Raw genomic sequence first — 15761 nt, forward strand, 5'->3', positions numbered from 1 at the left:
AAAACTCACTCAAAGATAACCTATTAACCAGAGTGTGACAAGAGGCTTCTCCAGTTCTGCACCTTAGTGATTCGCATGAGAGATTGAGGGTGTGTTTTCTTCCTAATGATGAGATAGTCCCTCAGATGTGAAGCGAAGCTCTCTGTCAACCAATAAGAATTGGCCGTTCCTTTTGCCAAAAGGAAAATCGATGATGGAAATCAACACCAGAAAGTGGAAGTGAGTTTAACAGGAGATGAGTTAAGAAGAGTGTCTGGTGGTAGGGTATGGGTACAGATGAATGGAAGACAAATCAAAATTAATTCCATGCCTTTATGCTTACTTCTGGGGCTTCCCTGGAATCTCATTCAGTAAAAAATCTGCCTGCAATGCAGGAGACTCAGGTTTGATCCCCGGGTCAGGAAGATCCCCTGGAGGAGGAAATGGCAACCCACTCCAGTATTTGTGCCTGGAGAATTCCACAGACAGAGGAGCCTGGCAGGCTACAGTTCATGGGGTCGCAAAATGAGTCGGACACGACTGAATCATCCTAGCACAGCACACACGTTTATTTCTGGCTTACCAAGACTCCCAGCTTGCCCTCCCCCTCACACAGTCACTGTCTGCCTCACACTCCGACCTCAGATTCTCCAGTGTTGCTCTGACCGCCTGGTCTGCACCCTCCAGGGAGTCCAGCTGGAGGCCGTTTTTCTGTGCTCACTCACTCAACAAATGTTGTTGAGGGTTCCATGTCCCAGACACACAGGAGGGTAGAGACACTCCCCCAAAGTGTGCAGGATGGTGTTTTCGAGAAACACTAACAACATCAGGCAGAATGAGAACCGTCCTCACCGAAGGATCAGAGAGCAGAAAGCTCTGTGTAAAGCTGATGCTTGAAAGCTGAGCGCAGAGGGGGTGCGCAGGCCCCAGACTCACCTGTCGCTTGGGTGCTGTGTCAGGAAGCCTCGGAAGTACCAGTCACACATACTTAGTAAGGGAGGGACATTAAAAAAGACAACTTAAAAAACTCACGTGCAATGAATTAGTCTGTTAAAATGTTTAATAAATGCATAAAAAGGGAGAGATATATAAAAAGCAAAAGGTCATCACAAAATCAAATCGGAATACAGACAGCAGAAGGCAATCAGCATTAAATACATCAACACAATTTACAAACGTTTTGCTCGGAGGACCAGCACATCGCCACCCACACAGGGGCGTCACATTCTGATTGACCTCTCCTCTGGTTAGAGACAGCAGAGCGCTGAGGGTGTGGAGGCCGCAGGAGGACACGGCAAAGCACTGGGAGCCAATCAATAACTGATCCATAATCGATCAGAAGGATGACATGAATACTTTGGAAGGAATTCCTGTAGTGAATCTCAGCAAGTGTTTCTTTCAGTGCGGAAACAAGTACCCCAGCATAAAGAGGTTTTTCTCTAGAAAGGTCTCCGGCCAGATCTCTCGGCAAACCGATGTGCTGAGTGGCTGGGTGGGTGCCAGGAAAACTGACACTGAGATTCACGGTTCGTGTGATGGGAGCGGACTCACTCCCAGCAGAGGTGAGTGAGTGCAGCTCTACTGGTCCCCAGCCCGGGGCCAGACTCACACGGAGTGGGGCCCCTTACGCAGACCCTTCCTGCCGTGTCCTTCACGTCACCCTCAAATGTCACCCTCGCCGGGGGCTACAGAAGACAGCTCCAGCATTAGGGTACCATGTTAACAATGAGGAGTTAGCAGTTACCGTACAACTAAAATGTGAGTGAAGGGAAAAGGCAGGAAACAGAACACTGTGACTAATTTTCAAGACTGCTTGTCGCCAGGGCCCGAAATGGCAGCAAAGGTTCTCACCTCCCACAGTCAAGACCAGAGGCAGGGAGGGGAGGCTGGACACGGACGGCCATGGGTGCTGAGACCGAGGGGAGGCTGGACACGGACGGCCACGGGCGCTGAGACCGGCGGTGCACAGACGCAGCTCTGACTGTGAAGTCAGCAGCGGGAATCAGGTACAGCCGCCGGGACCGAAGCCAGCTTTACAACGCCTGCAGGAGGGCGGGCTCGCTGGAGGAAGGCGGCACAGACCTTCTCCTCAGGTCCCTCGGGGGCTGCCCAGGTCACTGCGGCCACCTCGGTTATTGTCCAAGCTACGGGGTCGTGATTTTCGGGTGAAGCCTGAGGGTACAGTGCTGGCCCTCCCCCACAGGGCCCCGCGGTCCAGGGACTTGGAAACCTTCTCTTTAAAGGCAACAACTCCGTCTTTCTTTCCTTCCGCAACAAAGGCGCATGGTCTCCATGAATGCACTTTTCATTTAAGGCTCTCAAGAGATTATGCCTCCTCAAGGAATTTGTGTGTGCCTTCCCTGAATGCCAACTCTCGGCTGCACAAAGGAGGGGTGTGTTGGTGCATTCCCAGGACTGGGGGCGCTGCTCACCCCGGGGCCCACACGTGTCCTCGGAGGAGGGAGACAGGCGACAGACGGCCCCTCTCCCAGGAGCCAACAGCTCCATTCGGCTTCCCATGCTCCAGTCCAAAAGACCTTTCTAGCATCTAATGAAATGAGGGCTCTCCTGGTTTATCAACAGAGCAAAGCAAAAATAAAATCAAAACCAAGAAACAAACCCACACCAATAAAAACCGCAGGCTTCTAGGCACTGCAGGCATGTCAGTGGGTATAGAGTGTATTATGCTCACACCTCCAGTGTTTAGAAGTGAACAAAAGCATCCACAGGAAAACAGGTGAGCTGAAAAGTATGTCCAGGAAGCCCCACTGCATATTTCCAGGAAGGCCCACTGCATATTTTCAGCAAAGATACTTGACAGGAATGTATCCTAGCCAGTGTTTGTAATAAGCAACCATGAGTATGATTTTACATTCAAATTCTAATGGATTTCATTGGCATCAAAGGGCAAAGCTGTTCATTTAAAAATCTTCTTTATTCAAGACCCAGGGGTGAACAGAATTGATACTTTACAGTATCAATAGTATAAAGTACTATATCAGTTATTTCAGCATTGTTTTTAGTTTTAAAATCCTGTGAAATGTTTTAATCTAGATCCGTGATAATCTAGCAAGGCTAGTTTGTGACGTGGATGTCTACTTCTGAGGCATCTTTTCTTTGAAAATGTTGAGGAATATGAGACTTTATGCAATCAATGTTGAACTTTTACACAAAGGAAGAAAAACATGTATGTCTAATATAGTCATTTTGAGATAAGGTCACAACAATTGACATAAATGCTTTCACAGTCTGATTTTAGCTTAACCTGTTGCACTGAAATGAAACTTGTTTTATAATAGATGCTCTCCAGCTGTTTAGTCTCCTGCAACTGTATTTTTCCTTTGGCTTAAGCAGAATAGTTTAAAGTTTCGAAGCTGGTGACACTGCATGCATGTGGGGTGCTTTGCATAACAGCAAGACTGGGTTAGGCAGTCAGGATCCGGCGTGGTTTGATAGCATCTTGGATTGAAACTAGCATTAGACACCGATCAGCTGACCCACATTTCCGGGGGAGGTAAGACTGCCCCAAAATACGGGACGCAGCAGGAAACCACCAGGAAATAAACTCTAGAAGCCCGGAAGGTACACTGAGTTATTCACCAGAAAGCCACGTGACAGAGCTCAGCTCCAAGCAGGTGTCTGAAAACCTCAACACACCATGACACCATACAGGCACAGCGGACATCTGTTTTATCTTCAACAACCTCAGGATCGTCAGTCATTTTAAGAACTGTAGCTAGAGACTAAAGCAAATCTGAGAAACTCCCGCGCGCCCAGGGCCCCAGTGTTGAGGACGTCCAGGGCCTCTGCCCATACTCGGCTCAGAAGCCTCTTGCCTCCCTGGGCCTTTCAGGATAAGCACAGGACACAGCCAGAAGCAAAGGGCATCTTAGGAGTTTTGTGAGCACACCCAGTAAACCAGGGGCTTTTATGGAAAGCCTCACTCTTTCTAAAATCCCCCAGCTATCCAACACTCTAAAATCAGGTGCCACGCGTGCCGTGTATTTGCTATGCGATTGTCACTTGGGGATTAGCTCTTCAATGAAACGTCAACCATAAAAGATCCATTCACCATCAAGTCCAGTGGCTACTGCTGCAACCCAGACCACAATAGGAGCAATTTTCTCTTGTGATACATTTTTATCTACAGAACATTTAAATAATTAAAGCGCAAATTCTATATTCAAATGAACAGAGTAACAAAATCATACAATTTTGATTCACAGACACACTTCATTTATTCCCCTCTGCGACTCAGACAAAAGACAACTTCTGCTCAAGGCGAATTTAAATTTGTCCCAAAGTCCTCAATTGCAGTATTGTCACAAAGCAACACGACGCTGGCGGCACTGAGTCCAAGAACAAACCAGCTCAGCCCAATGTTGACCCCGGGGCGCGGGAGCAGAAGCGGAACCGGCACTCAAGCCCCAGGCACGAGACACAGGAGACCCCAGCACAGAGCGCCCTTTCTGCGGTGCCCACACCCATGCCACCCCAGAGATGCGAACTCAGAATGTTCTCCACCCCGAGCCACGTTCCGACTGCATCCCTGGTGAGCGGGGGAGGAGGGTGGGAACTTCAAAAGCCGCGACTGAGGGGCTCGTAAGCATCTCCAGCAAGTCGCTGCGCCTCCTCTCAGGGCTGCGTCCACCCGTGTGTCCCCTTCCCGCCCCACTCACTCCTCCGGGGACGCCCGTGTCATGCGCCTTTACTCCTCGGAGCTCACCTTGCCTGAGCCCCGTTTGGGCGCACCCCTGTCCGTGCCAAAGAAGCGGCCAAGGGAGTCGAGGATGCCCGTGTCTCTGTGTCTGGGGAGGAAGCCGTGCCTGGCGTGGTCCATGGTGCTCGCCGAGGCCAGGTACTTGGATCTCTGGGAGGGTCTCTTCTGGGCCGCCATCGCGTCCACCGCCCCGGGAGCGGCCGCGCTGTCTTCCTGGATGGTCTGGAGCTCGTCTGATTCCGAGGGCCGGTCTTTGAAGGTGTTGTCCTCCCGGCCCGGGGCATCTCGGGAAAAGAGGCGGACCAGGTGGGGGCGGCCCCCCGGGTCAGCTGGGCTGGCTTCGGGCCAGGCATTCTTCGGGTCCGCTGTGCGCTTGGAGTCTGTCACCGCCGTGTCCTGCGAGGGGGCCCCATTGTTCGGGACCACATCTGCCGCTCCTGCAAACAACAGCGAGATGTGAATGCGGCTGTGCAGAGCGGACCGTGGACAATGCCCCTTTTTTCCCGGCTGGCGAACTGGCCGTCTCCTACAAAATCCACGGAGGGTGTGGGCGCCATGCAGCTCTGTGTGGCCCCTGACTGCCCTGGGAAGGACCCGCCCGGCCTGAGCCTCTCTCTCGGTGGTGGCTCTGCATCTTAGGGGCCCTGGGGATCATCTCAGGGGCTCCGGACTGGGCATCTGGCCTCCCGGAGCAGACATGGCCATGCACAACATCGCCCCTGGGTGCTGCCACTCCTGCCCTGGGAGGCTCCAGGGTTCTTGGCACCTTGAGAGCACATTTATCATCTAAGCGGCCGCTGGTACCCAAGCCAAGGGTGTTGGGAGCGTGTATTTGGCAAAAAGTATCTTTAGTGTTCTCAGTAAAAATGGAACCTCCCACATCTTTTCCAATTCATGCCTTAAAGAAACGGGGTGTTTAGAATTCTTTACTTCCTGGAGTCCACAAGAGGCCTCTTGCAGGAGAGAGCCACTCATTCAGGACGTTTTTGTTGGGCTTCTCTGTAAGCCGTGACAATCAGAGAACTTGAGTGGGAAGGGGGGTCTCATGTTGTACACCACTCTCCCTTACCTTTACACAAAAATACACAGCATTTCTCTCAACAATGGCAGGCCCTCATCTTGCCCTCAATTACAAAGGTGGGTATAATTGAACAGCCTGGGGTTTGTTTCCTCTCTAAAGTTTATTACGCATCGACAAAAAATGTGGGTATACTCACACTTTCCTGTAACAGCATCCATCCATCTAACTGCCCAGCAACCTATTTACTGACATTTACCAACAGCATCCACCCCCCAACTCATCCACTTATCCATCCATCCATCCACTTACTGACCCATCCATTCATCCACCCAGCCTTACCGGGTACCTAGCAAATGTAATGTCCTGCACTAGTTCAACAAAAATATTGTCCTTGTCTCATGAACAGAGATGAAAATGAACAACACGAGTTGAATAGTGTCCTCTAGATGGTGTGTCCACACCCTAGCCCCAGCACCCACGGATGTGAACTTCTCTGGACCTTAGGTCTTCGAAGATGTTATCAGGTCAAGATGGGGTCACACTAGAGTAGGGTGGGCCCTGACCCAGTGACTGGTGTCCCTGTGAGTAGAGGGCATCTGGATGCAGACACATGGAGATGAGGCCACGTGGTGTGGAAGCAGACTGTGGCCTGGTGTGTCCACAACACAGGGTCTCCAGGACACAGGGAGGTGGGAGACCCAGGGCAGACCCTCCCCAGAGACGCCAGGGAAAGCATCCGGGTGCAGGTTTCTGGCCTCCAGAGCCGGGAGAGAAGAGATCCCTGCTGTGTCAAGTCCCTGTTAGCGGTCGTTCGCTGTGGCTGCCATAGGACATAGACAAGAGTGATGACAGCAAAGGAAGTGGGACACGGGTGTCAGGACGACCTACTGAGGGGCAGTGTGAGAGTGTGGGCCGCTCGGGGGCTGGGGTGGGGGGCAATGTGCTTCTGCAGAGAAGGATGCTCGGAAGACAGTCCTTGGGAAGGAGCTTGGCGTGTTCACCTGGGAGCAAGGAGGCTTGGAGCCCCGGGGGGCAGGTGTGCGGCCTCAGGGAGATGGGGCTGGCCAGTGGGGGCCGGGAGGGGTGATGGTGGGGCAGGATGCGGTGGAGGGGGGCGGGGAGGGGGGCTGGTGGGAGGAGGGGCTGAGGGGAGGATGCTTCAAGAGACAGGCCAGCCAGCCTGTGCAGGGCTTCAGGGGTTGAGGTGAAGGGATTTTTTTTTTTTTTTTTCCCAGAAATTGCCGAGACAGTCAAGGTGCGGGCAGGACCAGGCGTCAAGGGAGAGGAAGACTCAGCCTGAGCGCAGGTGTGGGCGAGCACAGGTAAGAGCCAAGGCAGCGACAAGGTCCTGTCCGGGGCGTCAGGAAGGGTGGTCCAGTCTGGGTGCTGGTTGCATGGAGGGCCTCTCCTTTCATCACACGTATTCAGGGGAGGCTTCACATCTATAACATCTACTTCCTCAAATATATAAATGACAAAAACTGAATGGTTGCATACTCCTTTAACAAAATCAGAGGGGTCAAGAGACTGTCCCATGGGTGACATTCATCGTGCAGTCAATATATTGACCTATGTTCCCAAAGCGGAGTACGGACATCATAAATGTCTGTCGGAGACCAAGTACCAGGCAAACAGCCAGGCCCCGGGGTCCTGGGGTCTTTTGCCTGCTCCTAAGAGGGTGTGCCTTATATCAGCCACGCTACAAGCCTTACAAATCCACCACTTAAAACGTGGCACATCATTTATGGCACTGATTAAATGAACCACACGAAAGCACTCAAATTTATCATGTATCAGGTCCCTCACTGCCTCGCACCATCCTGAGAAAGCACCCTACGGAATGCTGTGGCCAGCACCATGCTGTACATTTTTACAGGGACTCAGCGCTAATTTATAGGTTGCAACAGAAAGGGTCTGCTTTTCTTGCTGTGCTTTAGATTCTGTGGCTAATATAAATTAATGCAAATGTGAATGGGAAACAATTGCTATATTGTACATGGTTAAATGCATTAACGAAACACAAGCGCATCTGAATACTAATATTTTTACAACAGTTGGCCTTTGTGTCCCTGAATATGGTTATTTGTGAGGCACAGAGAAGGGCGTTTGTGTCCTGGAAGTTGCTTCTCCCGGGACGCAAGGAGCCCAGGGAGAAGCTAAAATCTGTGGAGCTGCAGCATTTTGGGTAAGGACAAGTGCAGTGTTAATTTGTCAATTCATAACAGCTTTCATCGAAGGGGCAGAGTTCTTATTTAGACAGTAATTCTGGAGCAGAGCTCTGGTGCACAACGTGAGTGGCTCGGATCTGGCCGGACCCCAACGGGCATTTATAATCTTTTCTCAGTTACTGTTCATATTCTACAGGAAATTGCAAGAAAACATCTTAAAAAAATCACACCTCCATCTAATGGGTAAACCCACTCCAGGAAACTTAGGAAGTGCACTTTTGGGGGTGGTGGTATTAAAATCACGAATGTCTTTGAGAAGCTGAGGACCTAGTAAGTTGGACGGTGGTTTCTGGGGCACAGAGACCCCCCCCCCCCACACCCCCCACCCCACAGACCAGGATGGTGACATGGGGCAGTGATGACTGTTTGGAGCAACTCACCCGTGTCACACGCCCCGGGAAGGCTCCAGCCCAGGGTCTCACTGTGACCACCTGGCCTGTGGGTCCTTGGCATCCCGCCCCTCCCCTCCCCCACCTGCTGCCAGCAGGCCAGGGTCAGTTTCTCCCTGGTTCCTCCCGATGCCCCTGACCACAGCATTTCTTCCTTTAGTTAGCCCTGAGCCGCGTTTGCTCACGGCTCTGCTGGGCCCTGCAGCTTATGGAGAGGGAGCTGCTGGGCGCTCAGCTCTGGCGTGACCATGACCTTGACCATGACCTTGACCGTTCCCAGGACTGACCCTGCCTCGGCCCTCAGGAGCATGCTCCCCCGCCCTCCAGGACAGGCTGCTCTGGCCTCTCAGTTCTCTCCCAGGCCTCGCTGTGTGCCCTGCTCCACCCCGTCCCCCCGACCTTGACACCTGCCCTCCCAGCCCCCACCCACCGGGAGGTCTGCTCTGGGCAACTGGACTGAGCTTCTCTCAACGCAGTTTCTACGTGCTCAGCCTCACAGAGGGACCACCTCAGGTCCCCCTAAATTGTTCCCAGCTGGCAGTGCTGTCCCTGAAGGCGGGGACCCTGCCGGACTTGTCCCCTTGGGTCACTGGGCTGGCATGAGGTACTAAGCCCAGAAGTGCTGTCTCCCAGGCCGGACTCCAGCAGCAAGCAACAGAACCCAGACCCTGCTCTCTTCTCGGCTGGAAGAACTTAGTTCCCAGCTTGGCAGCTGTTCCACCATTTTTAACAGAGAATTTCTTTCCATCCCAAAAGGATGGATGCCAGGGTCTAGAGAGCTCTGGCTTAGAAATGGAGTCACCTGCACAACTGAATTCTTCCTGGCAATTTGCAGAGGTTCAGAGAAACCCCTCAGCGTGGCTCTGAGGTTCCGGATAAAGCCCTTAGCATCCCTGCCCTGCCTTTCTCCAAGTGCAAAGCTGAGCACAGGTGCTGGGTGAGTCACTCACATGGAGCACGGCCGCCACGCGGGGCTCATCTCCCAGGTCGTTGTGTCCACCTGTGCGCTGCACTGTCTGCAGCAAGCCAGGCCATGTGGACCGCAGAGGAAGGCCCATGGCTGCCGCGTGTGCGGGGTCAGGGCCTGCAAGCTGTCACCAGGAGGGTCTCCAGAGGCTGACCTTGGCCCCCTGCCCACCAGCCGAGGGCCCCGAGCCTCCGGTGGTGTCTGTGGTCATGAACAGGGAGGTGGGGCCACACGCTTGTCTCTGGTACCTTGAGGCTCCTGTAGCGGCACACGCGGGGACTGGGCATGTTGGGGGTGCCCCCGGGCCGCCCCTTCCATAGATCAGTGTCTGGTGATGGTCCAGGAGGGAAAGCTGAGCTCTCGCCGGAAGTTTTATAAGTGTGACCAGCAACCATACAGAGCAGGACATTGACGAGCCCATTTACTCAGGTGAGCAAACTGAGGCAGAGCAAGGTGAAGCAGGACTCCACGGAGGAGGTGATGCTCACTCAGGCCCCAACTGCAGACCACCCCCGGTTCTGGGTGCTCCATGCAGGCCCCCACTGCCTTTAACTGGCCCTAGGTTTTGCCTCTCAGGGTGACATTAACTGCAGATGACCGACGGCTGAGACATCTCTGTTTAACAGACAGGCACTGACTGGGAGAGATGGAAGGACTTCCCGGAGCCCAGCCAGGGCCTCCTCTGCGAGCAACAGGGCCCCGGATCCCCCAGCGCTTTGCTGGGTGGGAGTGGCTGCCTTGCCAACCCCCACACCCCCATCCTGCGCACCCCACAGGTATGCATAACCATCCACTCACAATTTACTACACCAGCTGTCCTTGGCAGAATGTGCTAATGCCTGTTGAACACCCAGAAAGGCCGAGTTGAGGGATACTGAAAATCACATTGCAGCTCTGACAGTGGACATGTCAACCCTGAGACCACGCGGAAGCTCTGAGTCCTTGCTCGTTTATAAAAGTGCCACTTACCCATCATCTCACTGTAAGCAGAAAATGACACACATCACGTATTCATACCAGATGGTCTCAGATAAACCGTGATGACTCAGTGAGTGCTGTTCTATGTTTAAACGACTGTTTTTACCTCGACTGTATACCTTTTGCTGTTTTCCATCACATCCTTGGAAATCATATTCCATCACCAACTTGCATCAAAACCATATGTGTGAGTGTGTGTGTGTAAACATACAAGAAACAATACAGATGCCAAGCCACACCCCAGACCCAGAGGCAGAATGTGCAGGGTGGCCCCCAATTCTGCTTTTTCTTTGACAGGCTGGGGAGGAGTGGCCAGCGAACTATTCCTTGTCCAGATAACCAGGTTGACCCTTTAACCCAGCACCGCACGTGCCCAGTGACACCTGCTGTTCATCCACGCCCAGTAACTACCCGGGAAGGTCAGTGTCAGAGACGCTGATGAGCTTGAGCCCCTGGAGGTGTGGCTGTTTCCCACCTCTGGGCTCTCAGGGAAGGCTGCACCTGCCTCCTCTGCCGGGAGAGCGCTGGTCTGGCTGGGACTCACGGCTTTTCCCAGCTTTGCGCCGATGTGGTGGCGGCTCTGTTCCCACCCCCCGGAGCTGCTCACGGCCTCCTGAGTCCAGGAGAGGCCAGTGTGAGGACGGCTGCGGCTTCACCTCTGAGTTTTCCTATTTCTCCAAAGGCCACAGAGGGTGAGACAGTTGGAGGGTATCACCGACTCAAGGGATGTGTGAGGAAGCTTCGGGAGATAGTGAAGGACAGGGAATCCTGGAGTGCTGCAGTCCACGGGGCTGCAAGGAGTCGGACACGACTTGGTGACTGCACAACAGCTCAGGCTCACACACGTAGAAAGTACCTGCTGTTTGTCAGATTGGGATGCATCCCTCCTCCAACTAGAGTAGCACACATACAGAAACCCCCTCTGTGAAGGTGAGTCCATCTATTAAATTTAACAACAAAATGAAAACCTTCTACTGACAAGACTAAGTCATGGTGGAATTCTTTTCACTATAATTTAATTTTTTTTTTATTCCTGTGATTAGATAGCTTGAAACATAAGACCTAAGGGATCATGCAACTATAATTTCATCAGGGAAGTTTAATAAAATTTCATATTCACGGCTGACCAGATCTTTAATGAAGCTAGAGACAATAAAAATGATCATCACTCAGATAATTAGAGGTTTTGCCAACAATACACTTTAAAACTGCATGGTAGAGGCTTAGCCCACCACACATCATCATTGCTGGCTCATTCATGCACATCACTCTCATATAAAGGGAGGTTCCCAGGCTTCAAGGAGCAGTCAAATAGCAAAAATGAGAAGTGAAGTCTTCAGACTGGCCTTTTCAGAACTCTAGGAAGCTTTCATCTTTGCTAAGACACAAAGATCCATCAAGTCAAATCTATGGTCTTTCCAGTAGTCATGTATGGCTCTGAGAGTCAGATCATAAAGAAGGCTGAGCACTGAGGAACTGATGCTTTCAAACTGTGCTGCTGGAGAAGACTCTTGAGAGTCTCTTGGAAAGCAAGGAGATCCAGTCCATCCTAAAGGAAATCAACTCTGAATATTCATTGGAAGGACTGATGTTGAAGCTGAAACTCCAATACTTTGGCCACCTGATGCAAAGAACTGAGTCATTGGAAAAGACCCTGATGCTGGGAAAGATTGAAGGCAGGAGGAGAAGGGGACAACAGAGGATGAGATGGTTGGATGGCATCACTGACTCCATGGACATGAGTTTGAGCAGGCTCCAGGAGATAGACAGAGAAGGCTGGCGTGGTGTAGTCCACGGGGTCGCAAAGAGTCAGACATAACTTAGCAAATGAACAAAACAGTAAGAGAAAACAAGAAATTACCATGTACTAGCCTACACAAATGGAAGAAAGGGAATTTGGGAAAGCACAAGAAAAGAACAAGAAAGGCATCATCTCAGAATTAAAGGGATGCATTCAGGCCACTTTCTGACCCTCCCGCCGAGAGCCTGCATCTGTCCACCCATGCCTTCACCAAGGGGAGGCTTGTAGTCCAGCCTTGCTGCTGGTCCTCTGGGCAGGACCGGGACATACCAGGGAGCCCCAGAGTTCCAACAACCCTCCCTACTGCCGTGCAGGAGTCCCAAACCCCGAACTCCATTCTGAACTCACAGTCGTCATTTTGCCACTAACCTCCAGCAGCTTTCCACGGAGGAGCTTTTGGTACATATAATATACATGTACTTTCCCCCAATATGACATCCCTCAGATATTTAGATAGAAAATAAAATTTGTTTCTTCATTTTGAGGGATCAGACCTCATGGTTGTACCTACATTTTCACCTTGGTTTTCAAAACAGTAGCTTTGAGTGGCATATCTAATTAAGTTTACAGTCCAGAACATAATTTTACTTTCTTATTCTAGGGTTTCCCTGGTGGCTCAGATAGTTAAAAAAAAAAAAAAAAAGAAAGAAAGAAAAGAAAAAGAAGGAAAAAAAAAAGTCTGCCTGTAGTGCAGGAGACCAAGGTTTGATCCCTGAGTCAGGAAGATTCCCCTGGAGGAGGGCACGGCAACCCACTTCAGTGTTCTTGCCTGGAGAATCCCATGGACAGAGGAGCCTGGCGGACTACAGTCCGTGGGGTCGTGTGTTAAATTACAGGAAGAAATCCCAAACCAAAGTCACAATTGAATTGCCTTGCTAGGTGTGTGCCCCAGCACAGGTTCTTTTCTGACTCAGGGCCATGGGTTCCCATTGTCTCTGCCATCTCTCCCTGGTGGGTCTGACATGCAGCGTTCCCACGCTGCAGCGTTCCCGTGCAGTCTCCTGTGGACGCCCCATTGGGAGCCACCCCCAATTGCTCCCTGGTATCTCTCACAGGGCCTGAGTGCCGGCGAGTGCAGACCACTGTCTAAGGAGCTGTTGAGGTCCACACAATTCACATTCGAGCTGCTGGCACCAGGGTTCTCAGAAGCTCAGGCAGCGCTTAGGAGGCCCACTGAGGTCACGGGCCCCACTCTGCCATCCCCGCCCTGCTGTAATGTCCATGGTACCCAAGGCAGAAACTACCTGGAGACGGATAACACAGTGACCCTGCATGGAATGGGGCCCTCCCCTCCCCAGGCCGGGGTGGGCACGGGGCTCTGGGGCACTTGGGCACTTTCCTGTAAATGCACGAAGGCGGGCTTCAGAGCGGCTGGAGGCCCCTGGCCTGGCACGCGGCGGTTTTCTCCTGTACTGATTCGCCATCTGGCTTCCCAGCTCACAGTCGCATTAGGAAGTGTTCTCCAGAAAGGGATCCACAGGCCCCAGTGGAGCACAAGGTGCCGCTGTTGTAAGTGTTCATACGGATCGTTTGTTTCTCTCTAAGAGAACCACCATGGAACCCGCAAAAGCAGAGGAAATGTTTAGGGACTTGGTCTTCCACTTGCTGCTTTTACGCTCATGCTTTACAACTTACACTTTCCCTCTGTATTTCCTCCATCAAACGTTCTCTTAAAGATTACTGAGACCATCGACACCCCTGTACAATGCAGGTTAGCACAAAGATCACGGTTCTAGGCCCTCTTTCACTCGGACAAGTGACCTGCTGAATGTGTGACCCCTAGGTCAGGTCCTTCAGGGTGGGCAACCTGGATCAGAAGGCAGGGCGCAGGCCATTTGAGGTCATAGACCGTTCTTGAGAGTCAAGAAAACCTTAAGGGAGACAGAGACGGTGAGGAGCCTAAGAAGTTATGCAACACTCCAGCCCGTTGCAGAAGAGATCTTAGGTCCAAAAAAACCAAGAGAAGGTGACTAGGTTTCCCACAGCCCAGAAAAAAACCAAGCAGAAGCTCAGAACTCAAAACTGATGGACAACATGACTTCCTCAAGTGGTCTTTGTAGATTTGGATTTTCCACTGGCTTCTGTGGTGGGAGGATAGGTTGGACGTGCTATTGCAGGAGTCTCACTGCAGAGCTTTGCAGACGAGTGGTCCCACCCCACCCACCCCATCATGGCCCAGCAGGGACCACTCAGAACCCCAGCCTCCTTCCGCAGGCATCTGTCCCCCCAGAACAGAGTCCAGGGAAGCAACTGTACAGGAGGCAGATATGGTTTTGTCTGGTGGACCTGGGCCCTGGCCAGATGATGGTTGATGGTGTGAAACTGCTCAAATGCCCAGGTCACTTTGCTCTGAGTGGGGCTAACACCGGGCCTGCCGATACACGTGATCCAACAGAAGAACATCTCGTCTCATCTCATGGGATTGCCCACACAAGAAAGCACCCTGCCCACCCTGTCTGTGGGCTGCCAGCCCCTCTCCATCCCGGTGGGAGTGAAGGCACCGCCCTGCCACCAGGCGTGGGGCCTGCCGGGTTCGGGTTAAACAACAGATGCCACGCCCTTCCTCCCTGAGACGGGCCCCAGGTGCTGGCCTCACAGAGCAGCCCTCGGGCTCTGCCCGAGAGACTGCCAGACTGGACTGGAGCTTGGCCCAGGCTCTCAGTCCCTGTCCTGCCAGGGGCTGCCTTAAACTGACGGCCACAAACCAGGCTGTGAGCTCAAGGCCTTGGACGGAACCTCAGGTGAAAATGACGGGGACAAGCGTGTGGTCCAGAGGGATGAAGGGAAGGAGGGAGCCACTTCTCACAGGCAGTGGCCATGCATGCCGAGCCGCCCACCAGAGCAGGCGGGCCCGGGCACCTGCGTGTCTCTGATGGGACCGGGCCGCCCCTGCAGAGGGGCCGGCAGGGCCCAAGGAGCCTGGAATTTGCTAGTGTGGGCCAGGGCGAAGAGGACTCCCCTTGTTTGTGGAATACTTCTGTCCCTGGCACTCGGCGCCCGGGGTCACCAGGGAGGGCGGAGGAACAAGGCCCATGGTTGTGGCCGTGGTCGTGCAGGGCAGATGCTGCTTCTATGAGAGGCATGCGGCCGCCCGCAGAGGTTTCTTGACAACTCCGCCACAGACGCGTCTTATCAGCCCACCCACCTCACACGAATGCCTCCTTTGTGGACACAGAACATACAGTTTTTATTTACTCTAAATAGCTGGCCCCTGGAACCCTCCCACGGCGGGGACAGGGTCACGGGTGAGGGAGCCCCACGCAGAGCTGGAGCAGAAGGGGGGCGGGCAGGCCCCTCCCCAGGCCTCCATCGCACGCCCGGCTCCCCAAACCCAGCTGCTGCCAAGACCGTGATTCTGAAGGGCCCAGTGTTCACAGGGTTCCGTCCCTTGTGCAGCCTCTGGGGGGTCTCACGGTGACCCCGCGCAGACCCCACGGCTGCAGGACGCCTGAGAAGATGACCCCATGGGCACCACTGCCATGTCGGCAGGGAGCAAACTAGCTGGCAAAGGCCCCCTAACGCTGGTAGAGGTAAACTGAACTTGGACGGCAGGGCTAGAGTCCGCTGGGGTCAAAGCCAACAGGCTCTGACTGATGGTTCCACCACCATCTATGTGACCTTGACCACGTGATTTAAGCTCCTAAAGCCTTGGGCATCTCATTTGCAACACTGAACAAA

General features: G+C 52.9%; 1 protein-coding gene and 1 long non-coding RNA gene across 5 annotated transcripts in view; one reads left to right on the forward strand and one right to left on the reverse strand.

The window, feature by feature from the left end:
- The window catches only part of MBP (myelin basic protein), a 101548-nt gene that overhangs the window by 28639 nt on the left and 57148 nt on the right, over window positions 1-15761 (reverse strand). For 3 of the 4 annotated variants that reach the window (XM_070452999.1, XM_070452998.1, XM_070453001.1), the window contains one exon: window positions 4706-5136. In XM_070452999.1, coding sequence (XP_070309100.1) covers window positions 4706-5136 — 431 coding nt within the window. Of the gene's footprint in view, window positions 1-4705; window positions 5137-15761 lie in introns of those variants that run through there. The other variant, XM_070453000.1, reaches the window with a different exon arrangement.
- On the forward strand, window positions 9686-12567 carry LOC139030409 (uncharacterized). The gene is made up of 2 exons (XR_011482785.1): window positions 9686-10080; window positions 10580-12567. It is a non-coding gene; the product is annotated as an uncharacterized lncRNA (long non-coding RNA).

The sequence above is a fragment of the Odocoileus virginianus genome, chromosome 22 (genome assembly GCF_023699985.2).
Source record: "Odocoileus virginianus isolate 20LAN1187 ecotype Illinois chromosome 22, Ovbor_1.2, whole genome shotgun sequence".
Lineage (NCBI taxonomy): Eukaryota > Metazoa > Chordata > Mammalia > Artiodactyla > Cervidae > Odocoileus > Odocoileus virginianus.